This window comes from Lolium rigidum, chromosome 3 (assembly GCF_022539505.1).
Source record: "Lolium rigidum isolate FL_2022 chromosome 3, APGP_CSIRO_Lrig_0.1, whole genome shotgun sequence".
NCBI classification, from domain to species: Eukaryota; Viridiplantae; Streptophyta; class Magnoliopsida; order Poales; family Poaceae; genus Lolium; species Lolium rigidum.
The window spans coordinates 7,010,955-7,021,178 of record NC_061510.1 but is presented as its reverse complement, the minus strand read 5'-3'; the positions used below and the strand labels follow the sequence as shown (position 1 = coordinate 7,021,178).

Below are 10,224 nucleotides of genomic sequence, written 5' to 3'. Positions count from 1 at the left end.
ATATCCAAGCCAAGCTCACAGTGGCTGCATGCAGATTGTTGACGAATGCAAAAATAGCACAGGTAAGCACGACCGGTCAGAGACGAGCTCCTCTTGTTCACGGCAAGCCTTATGTTGCATCAGCGGACAAGATCGGCCAGCCGCGTAAGCTACCACCGACATCGCCGGCTTGCCCCCCGTCGTGTTCTCGTTTGTGCCCCATAAATACCATGTACACCATAGCATAATCCATCACAGCTGCACACACAACAACCAATTCCAAACTCAAGATGGCGTCCTCCTCGTCGGTGCTCCTTGTGGTGGCGCTGTTCGCCGTGTTCCTGGGCAGCGCGCACGGCATCGCGAAGGTGCCCCCGGGCCCCAACATCACGGCTGAGTACGGCGACAAGTGGCTGGACGCGAAGAGCACCTGGTATGGCAAGCCGACCGGCGCCGGTCCCAAGGACAACGGCGGCGCGTGCGGGTACAAGGACGTTGACAAGGCGCCGTTCAACGGCATGACCGGCTGTGGCAACACCCCCATCTTCAAGGACGGTCGCGGCTGCGGCTCCTGCTTCGAGATCAAGTGCACCAAGCCCGAGTCTTGCTCCGGCGAGGCTGTCACCGTCACAATCACCGACGACAATGAGGAGCCCATCGCACCCTACCATTTCGACCTCTCGGGCCACGCGTTCGGGTCCATGGCCAAGAAGGGCGAGGAGCAGAAGCTCCGCAGCGCCGGCGAGCTGGAGCTCCAGTTCAGGCGGGTCAAGTGCAAGTACCCGGATGGCACCAAGCCAACGTTCCACGTCGAGAAGGGTTCCAACCCCAACTACCTGGCTATTCTGGTGAAGTACGTCGACGGCGACGGCGACGTGGTGGCCGTGGACATCAAGGAGAAGGGCAAGGATAAGTGGATCGAGCTAAAGGAGTCGTGGGGAGCAGTCTGGAGGATCGACACCCCCGATAAGTTGACGGGCCCATTCACCGTCCGGTACACCACCGAGGGCGGCACCAAATCCGAAGTCGAGGATGTCATTCCCGAGGGCTGGAAGGCCGACACTTCCTACTCAGCCAAGTGAGCAAGAAGTGAAGTGATCTTCTTCCGACGAGCTTAATTTTGACTCAAGATCTCAAATAATCCAGCCACACATATATACGAGACGGTGAGACATACAAGCTCATGCATGAGTATATTCATTCATGCCGTATATAGAGAGGAGAGAGATGCCTGAATAAGAGTTTGAGGTCGACACCTTGTGAGAGGTGTGTAGGAGGCACCCAATCAAATTTGGTTGGCCCTCCCGCCCCACGCTGGACCTGACTGATTATGTATCTAAGAATGTTCATGATTACGATTCATAGTAGCACAAAGCCTGTATATTGCTACGGGGTCATACTAAATAAATCAAAAGAACAACATTGCATACGCTTAAATTTGTATGTCAATCAAATCCAAAGGCCATGTAGTCGTTGTTCTATCTTTTGTACCGTGCAATTGTTTAAACTAGATGATACTTTAGGAAATAAAATTATATATACAAATTGAGTTAATCGTTTGGTTAGATAAATACATTGAAATAACGGAACAATATAAAAAGAAAGGAGAAAATAAGGATTATAGTGGGCACATAGATATTTTGCTATCGATAAATGGGATTCACCAATATATTCAATCTTTAGAATAGCATAAGCATGTATCTCGTGTACATCAATTAACAAGATTTAAGGATTGAGGATATTAAATATTTTGTAACCAATACATTTATTTACAATCAATAAAATGCTAACATTCACAAAAAATGTTTTTGAATTCAGATGTACTGGAGATCACTAATTTTTCTTGTAACTGATACATTCATTTACAATCACTGAAATGCCAACACTGATAAAAGAATGTGATAGGTTGAGCATGAAGTCTGCTGGGTCTTAGTCTAACGTAAAAAAAAAGACTCCCGGTATTTCCTACTCAGCCAATTGAGCAAGAAGTGAAGTGATCTTCTTCCGACGAGCTTAATTTTGACTCAAGATCTCAAATAATCCAGCCACACATATATACGAGACGGTGAGACATACAAGCTCATGCATGAGTATATTCATTCATGCCGTATATAGAGAGGAGAGAGATGCCTGAATAAGAGTTTGAGGTCGACACCTTGTGAGAGGTGTGTAGGAGGCACCCAATCAAATTTGGTTGGCCCTCCCGCCCCACGCTGGACCTGACTGATTATGTATCTAAGAATGTTCATGATTACGATTCATAGTAGCACAAAGCCTGTATATTGCTACGGGGTCATACTAAATAAATCAAAAGAACAACATTGCATACGCTTAAATTTGTATGTCAATCAAATCCAAAGGCCATGTAGTCGTTGTTCTATCTTTTGTACCGTGCAATTGTTTAAACTAGATGATACTTTAGGAAATAAAATTATATATACAAATTGAGTTAATCGTTTGGTTAGATAAATACATTGAAATAACGGAACAATATAAAAAGAAAGGAGAAAATAAGGATTATAGTGGGCACATAGATATTTTGCTATCGATAAATGGGATTCACCAATATATTCAATCTTTAGAATAGCATAAGCATGTATCTCGTGTACATCAATTAACAAGATTTAAGGATTGAGGATATTAAATATTTTGTAACCAATACATTTATTTACAATCAATAAAATGCTAACATTCACAAAAAATGTTTTTGAATTCAGATGTACTGGAGATCACTAATTTTTCTTGTAACTTATACATTCATTTACAATCACTGAAATGCCAACACTGATAAAAGAATGTGATAGGTTGAGCATGAAGTCTGCTGGGTCTTAGTCTAACGTAAAAAAAAAGACTCCCGGTATTTCCTACACAAAAACACAAAGAAAAGTCTTTCACGTAAAATTAATTAGCTGTAATCTAATAGCAACGTGAAGTATGTAATTTAAGGGCTACCCCAGCTGGCGGTGGCACACAATTCCGGTCACGGCAGCGACCGTTTTCGTCGCGACGCTAGAGTTGCCGCCGATGGGATTCGAACCCGCACATCAGGCCTCACGGGACGTAGCAGTGAGTCGACATTACCAACTGAGCTATCAACGCTCGATGTAAATACAAAGGCGTACATACTTTTGTACTATAATCGACACGGTAGAGCTGCGCAGAAACAGATTTCTTTGCTGTCACGAATCTAGGTCTAATTCTCTGTAGGTAACTCATAAAATTATGCCAATTTACGTGAGTGATCCTCAGATATATACGCAACTTTCATTCAATTTGGGCATTTTCATTTGAGCAAGTCTGGTGCCTCAATAAAATCCATCTTTACGGACTGTTCTGTTTTGACAGATTCTGCCTTTTATTTCGCATTGCCTCTTTTGCTATGTTGGATGAATTTCTTTGATCCATTAATGTCCAGTAGCTTTATGCAATGTCCAGAAGTGTTAAGAATGATTGTGTCACCTCTGAACATGTTAATTTTTATTGTCCACTAACCCTCTAATGAGTTGTTTCGAGTTTGGTGTGGAGGAAGTTTTCAAGGGTCAAGAGAGGAGGATGATATACTATGATCAAGAAGAGTGAAGAGTCTAAGCTTGGGGATGCCCCCGTGGTTCATCCCTGCATATTTCAAGAAGACTCAAGCATCTAAGCTTGGGGATGCCCAAGGCATCCCCTTCTTCATCGACAAATTATCGGGTTCCTTCTCTTGAAACTATATTTTTATTCGGCCACATCTTATGTACTTTACTTGGAGCGTCTGTGTGCTTTTGTTTTTGTTTTTGTTTGAATAAATGCTTGTGTGGGAGAGAGAGACACGCTCCGCTGGTTCGTATGAACACATGTGTTCTTAGCTTTTAATGTTCATGGCGAAGGTTGAAACTGCTTCGTTAATTGTTATATGGTTGGAAACGGAAAATGCTACATGTAGTAATTGGTAGAATGTCTTGAATAATTTGATACTTGGCAATTGTTGTGCTCATGTTTAAGCTCTTGCATCATATACTTTGCCCCCATTAATGAAGAAACACCTAGAGCTTGCTAATTTGGTTTGCATATTTGGTCTCTCTAAAGTCTAGATAATTTCTAGTATTGAGTTTGAACAACAAGGAAGACGGTGTAGAGTCTTATAATGTTTACAATATGTCTTTTATGTGAGTTTTGCTGCACCGGTTCATCCTTGTGTTTGTTTCAAATAACCTTGCTAGCCTAAACCTTGTATCGAGAGGGAATACTTCTCATGCATCCAAAATCCTTGAGCCAACCACTATGCCATTTGTGTCCACCATACCTACCTACTACATGGTATTTCTCCGCCATTCCAAAGTAAATTTCTTGAGTGCTACCTTTAAATAATTCAAAATTGATCACCTCTTATTTGTGTCAATGTTTTATAGCTCATGAGGAAGTATGTGGTGTTTTATCTTTCAATCTTGTCATTTACTTCTGACAGACTTTCACAATGGACTAGTGGCTTCATCCGCTTATCCAATAATTTTGCAAAAAGAGCTGGCAATGGGGTTCCCAGCCCCAATTAATTAACTTTCATTAATAATTCTCTTCACATGTTTTGCTCTGATTCATCAGTAAGCAACTTAATTTTGCAAATAGACACTCCTCCATGGCATGTGAATGTTGGAAGGCACCCGAGGATTCGGTTAGCCATGGCTTGTGTAAGCAAAAGGTTGGGAGGAGTGTCATCCATAAATAAAGAAAAACTAAACTAAAGTACATGTGTAAACAAAAGAGAAGAGGGATGATCTACCTTGCTGGTAGAGATAACGTCCTTCATGGGAGCTGCTCTTGAAAGTCTGATTGATGAGGTAGTTAGAGTGCCCACTACCATTCGTTGACAACAACAAACACCTCTCAAAATTTTACTTTTATGCTCTCTTTATGTTTTCAAAATAAAAGCTCTAGCACAAATATAGCAATCGATGCTTTCCTCTTTGAAGGACCATTCTTTTTACTTTTATGTTGAGTCAGTTCACCTATTTCTCTCCACCTTAAGAAGCAAACACTTGTGTGAACTGTGCATTGATTCCCACATACTTGCATATTGCATTTGTTATATTACTCTATGTTGACAATTATCCATGAGATATACATGTTATAAGTTGAAAGCAACCGCTGAAACTTAATCATCCTTTGTGTTGCTTCAATACCTTTACTTTGATTTATTGCTTTATGAGTTAACTCTTATGCAAGACTTATTGATGCTTGTCTTGAAGTGCTATTCATGAAAAGTCATTGCTTTATGATTCAGTTGTTTACTCATGTCATTACCATTGTTTTGATCGCTGCATTCATTACATATGTTTACAATATGATCAAGTTTATGATGGCATGTCACTCCAGAAATTATCTTTGTTTATCGTTTACCTGCTCGGGACGAGCAGGAACTAAGCTTGGGGATGCTGATACGTCTCCGACGTATCGATAATTTCTTATGTTCCATGCCACATTATTGATGATATCTACATGTTATATGCACATTATATGTCATATTTATCCGTTTTTTGGAACTAACCTATTGACGAGATGCCGAAGGGCCAGTTCCTGTTTTCTGCTGTTTTTGGTTCCAGAAATCCTAGTAAGGAAATATTCTCAGAATCGGTCGAAATCAAGACCCAGCATCCTATTTTTCCACGAAGCTTCCAGAACACCCGGGAAGGACCAGAGGGGGGCACGAGGCCCACCAGACCATAGGCCGGAGCGGCCTGGGTGTGGCCCGCGCCACCCTATGGTGTCGCCGCCTCGTTGACCCTCTGACGCCGCCTCTTCGCCTATAAGAAGCCCCTGGACCTAAAACCTCGATACGGAAAAGCCACGGTACGAGAAACCTTCCAGAGCCGCCGCCATCGCGAAGCCAAGATCTGGGGGACAGGAGTCTCTGTTCCGGCACGCCGCCGGGGCGGGGAAGTGCCCCCGGAAGGCTTCTCCATCGACACCACCGCCATCTCCATCAACGCTGCTGTCTCCCATGAGGAGGGAGTAGTTCTCCATCGAGGCTCGGGGCTGTACCGGTAGCTATGTGGTTCATCTCTCTCCTATGTGCTTCAATACAATAGTTTCATGAGCTGCCTTACATGATTGAGATTCATATGATGATGCTTGTAATCCAGATGTCGTTATGCTAGTCAAGTGAATTTTACTTATGTGATCTCCGGAGACTCCTTGTCCCACGTGTGTAAAGGTGACAGTGTGTGCACCGTGTGGGTCTCTTAGGCTATATTTCACAGAATACTTATTCACTGTTATGAATGGCGTAGTCAAGTAGAATTTCTAAGTTGGGAATTTTATATGAAGTGCTTATTTATATCTCTTTATGATTGCAATGTGTTTTGTATCACAATTTATCTATGTGCTACTCTAGTGATGTTATTAAAGTAGTTTTATTCCTCCTGCACGGTGTAATGGTGACAGTGTGTGCATCCGTGTTAGTACTTGGCGTAGGCTATGATTGTGATCTCTTGTAGATTATGAAGTTAACTATTGCTATGATGGTATTGATGTGATCTATTCCTCCTACATAGTGTGAAGGTGATAGTGTGCATGCTATGTTAGTACTTGGTTTAGTCGTGTTGATCTTTCATGCACTCTAAGGTTATTTAAATATGAACATTGAATTGTGGAGCTTGTTAACTCCGGCATTGAGGGTTCGTGTAATCCTACGCAATGTGTTCATCATCCAACAAGAGTGTAGAGTATGCATTTATCTATTACTGTTATGTGATCAAAGTTGAGAGTGTCCACTAGTGAAAGTACGATCCCTAGGCCTTGTTCCTAAATATCTGCTATCGCTGCTTGTTTCTTGTTTTATTGCGTTACTACTTGCTACCATATTACCACCATCAACTACACGCCGGCCAAGCTATTTTACGGCGCCGTTACTACTGCTCATATTCATTCATACCACCTGTATTTCACTATCTCTTCGCCGAACTAGTGCACCTATTAGGTGTGTTGGGGACACAAGAGACTTCTTGCTTTGTGGTTGCGGGGTTGCATGAGAGGGATATCTTTGACCTCTTCCTCCCTGAGTTCGATAAACCTTGGGTGATCCACTTAAGGGAAAGTTGCTGCTGTTCTACAAACCTCTGCTCTTGGAGGCCCAACACTGTCTACAAGAATAGAAGCACCCGTAGACATCAGGGCCATGGCCAAACATGAAGCAATTCAAAGCATCAGACCAAAAGTAGCCGATGGTTTTCAGTAGGTTTTCATGTTTCTCAAGGGGAGACAGTGATAAAGCTAAAGCATCGGCTATTCCTGCGGTTTCCCAGGTGGCTTGGTGAGTTTTGGAGATTCTATTGTACCATGAAACCCAGTCTTCAGGAGGATTAGGCCAGGCTCGTAAACAGTCGGCCCAAGAAGTCAGATCTAAATTCTGGTTCACGAAGGGAATTCTATTGGCCTCGTATGAAATCAAATGGGCAGGACTCTCGGTAGAACGAGGGCCAAGATAGAGAGAATTTGGAAGAGAAGGATGCGGCAGTAGAATGTCTGATACCTAGAAATTAATGACGGGATGAGACATTAATTCAGATGTTTGTTGTTAATTCTAGCACTATATTCGGACATCGAGGAGCGGTTGAGGATTACCTTCAGGCCGGAGACCGCAGCGATGGCGTTGGATGATTCCGCCATTGGACTCGCTGCGGAGTTGAGCCTGTGCGATTGAGATCTGAGGTTCGCGTGGCCATGAGTTGGATCTGTTCGAGCGGCGATTTGGGGATCTGAGTGTTGCTTTTCAGATAAGTTGCAGGTTACCGTTTGAATAGGCAACTGAGTTGGCCTTACTCGCGTTTTATGGTAAAGGCCGATGCGCTGCCATCGGCTCTTGGCGCGTTGACTTGCTTTGACAATCGGCAAACTTGATAAAGAAGCAAAATCGGCTTAGAAATATTTTCTTCATTAATAAAGGGGCTTTTACAGAAAAGAGTCGATTGCTCAAGGGAGAAAGAACAAAAGCCGATTACTACTACTAGTCCTATACTAATAGTCCCTAATCTAAGGGCCATCGCTGCCCTCGTCGTCGTCGTCGTCGCTGCCGCCGGCGCTGCTGCTGGCGGGCTCCTCGTCGCTGCTCCCGTAGCCCTCTACGGGGGCCTCTTCCTCCTCGTCATCGTCGTCGTCGTCCGACCCGGCGCGGAAGCGCTTCGCCGGCGGGTATTCGTCGGAGGAATCGTCGTCCTCCTCTTCCTCTTCCTCGTCGGAGGAGGTGAAGTCGTCCCACGAGAAGCGGTCGTCTTCGCTCCCCGCCTCCAGCTCCCCGTTGACGAGGAACTGGAAGTCATCTTCTCCGTCGGTCAAGGACTTGTCGTCCTCGGACCAGACGGAGGAGTCATGGTCCTCGAGGTCCCACTTCTCCGGGGCGCGGCGGTCGTACGCCGCCAGCGGGTCCCACTCCGGCGTGGGCTCACGGGAGGAAGAAGATGTGGAGGAGAGACCCGACGAGGCAGAGGAGGAAGAGGAGGAAGACATGGCTACAGAGGAAGGGGGTTTTTTGCCGACGGCTAGTACGGAGCAAGAGGATGAAAAGGCGAACTGCTCGGCGCGGTTAAATAAAGGGGATATAGTGGAGAGTTAATGTTACAGCAGTTTCCGAGAAAGTGGTGCCAAAGAACTGTCAAATCGTGCAGAGAAGTTGAGAAGGCAAGGCATCATGATGAAGGATACTGCGACGGTTCTGCTCTGCCCCGACGTGACCCTACGAGAAAAAAAAAGGGAAACAGAGTGGTTTTGAAATTATCATTACCAAAACCAGGGGGCATGTGTTATCACCAGATTTTGACCAAGTCTGGAGACGGGCCGTGATTTAATGGGCTTAGAGAATATGCATGGGAAATATTCCTGAACCGGCCTTGTATAAGAAGTTTGGGCTGGATTGCCCGTGTATCTGTATATTATAGTAGGTTACGTGTCGGTTAGAATTAAGAGATAGAGTTTAGCTCGTACACAATTGGGTTTATTCCCAAGTTAGAAAGTCTACAGACTATAAATATGTATCTAGGGTTATTGAGAAAGGAGGACGATCACGTTCACAACAAATCAATCTAGGCGCATCGCCACCCCTTGTTTCGAGGGTTTCTCCCGGGTAAGCAACATGCTTGCGATCTAGGCAGTATCAGTTTATTCGTTTTTGGTGTTGCTCGTGCTGAAGCCTTTTTGATGGCGAGCAACACCCTTATCTTAGGTGTTTTGGGGCTAACGTCGAGGCTTTCACGATGTACTTGTTTAGCTACGCTACCTCTCGATACCTAGCTGCCCTTACACCTATCCTAAGTGTAAGGGCAGCATCTTGCTTGTTCTTTATTCAGTAGCTCTAATCTGTTATAGTTGTTCCTTGTTCTTCAAGGATTGGTTTGATATCCGCATGGTTAGGCCTTATAAACGGGTTGAACAATCCGGTAGTGCGTAAGGCGTGGTTTATTAAGTCCTAGAGGGATTGTTCCGGGGATCAACTTGATGTTGGTTTTTAGGCCTCTTTAGGGCTGGTTTTCCATCATCTTATGTGTCTGCTAGGCTCAATTACGCGTAGGATGTTCTGGTTATGCTGTGAAAACCCTAGACTATCGTAGATTAGTTTAGCTTGATATCGATAAAGCAGGATCCCCATGTCATTGTAAATCTAACGTGAACCATGGGGCAATCGGCTCTTTGAGCCGATCCACAGAGCAAACTAAGAGCCGATCGGGGCTCGTATTTAATGTTTACGTGTTTGCCATGCAGGAAACTAGTAGAAGCAATTCATCACCTTCCTGACCAGGTATAGGTCAGGTGGCACGCCCTCGCAACCGCCAGGACGTGTGCCGGAGCATTGCGGGCCGTTGTCCGAGGGACCAGGACCCACCAGCAGTCCTGGGAGCCTCCCGGCTCTCCGTGTTGCCCGTCGCTGCTCGCCGGTGGGTATTGGTAGGCAACAAGTACTTTGCTCCATTCATTGTCTCTCTTCAGATTAAGGAGAATCGTGACCTACTTACGGAGGTGTCTACACTTTTGTAGGACACATCAAGGGAGTTTATTACATAACATGGGTGGCAGCATAATCTTAGGATTTACCCTTAGTGGTCGATATAACCTCACGATGCTTTTGTATCGAGTTTTTTTCATGCTTTATAAGCGATTGTGTGCATCTTAGCTATGCATAGACCAAATATAACGCTTAAAACTTTGAAGTAATTAAATATCCATTATCAAAAAAAAACAATGCATTGTGAGTGCCCTTACAGTTCAGGTGCCATAAAA

At 44.4% G+C, this 10,224-nt stretch overlaps 1 protein-coding gene across 1 annotated transcript; it reads left to right on the top strand.

Moving 5' to 3' along the window:
- Window positions 1-269: 269 nt before the first annotated feature.
- Window positions 270-1,061, top strand: LOC124694282 (pollen allergen Lol p 1-like). Its single transcript, XM_047227285.1, has one exon. The coding sequence runs from the start codon at window positions 270-272 to the stop codon at window positions 1,059-1,061; it is 792 nt and encodes a 263-aa protein (XP_047083241.1).
- The last annotated feature ends 9,163 nt before the right edge of the window (window positions 1,062-10,224 follow it).

Excerpts from the sequence above, each read along its gene's own strand:
- LOC124694282 (XM_047227285.1), top strand. The coding sequence starts at position 270 with ATGGCGTCCTCCTCGTCGGTGCTCCTTGTGGTGGCGCTGTTCGCCGTG.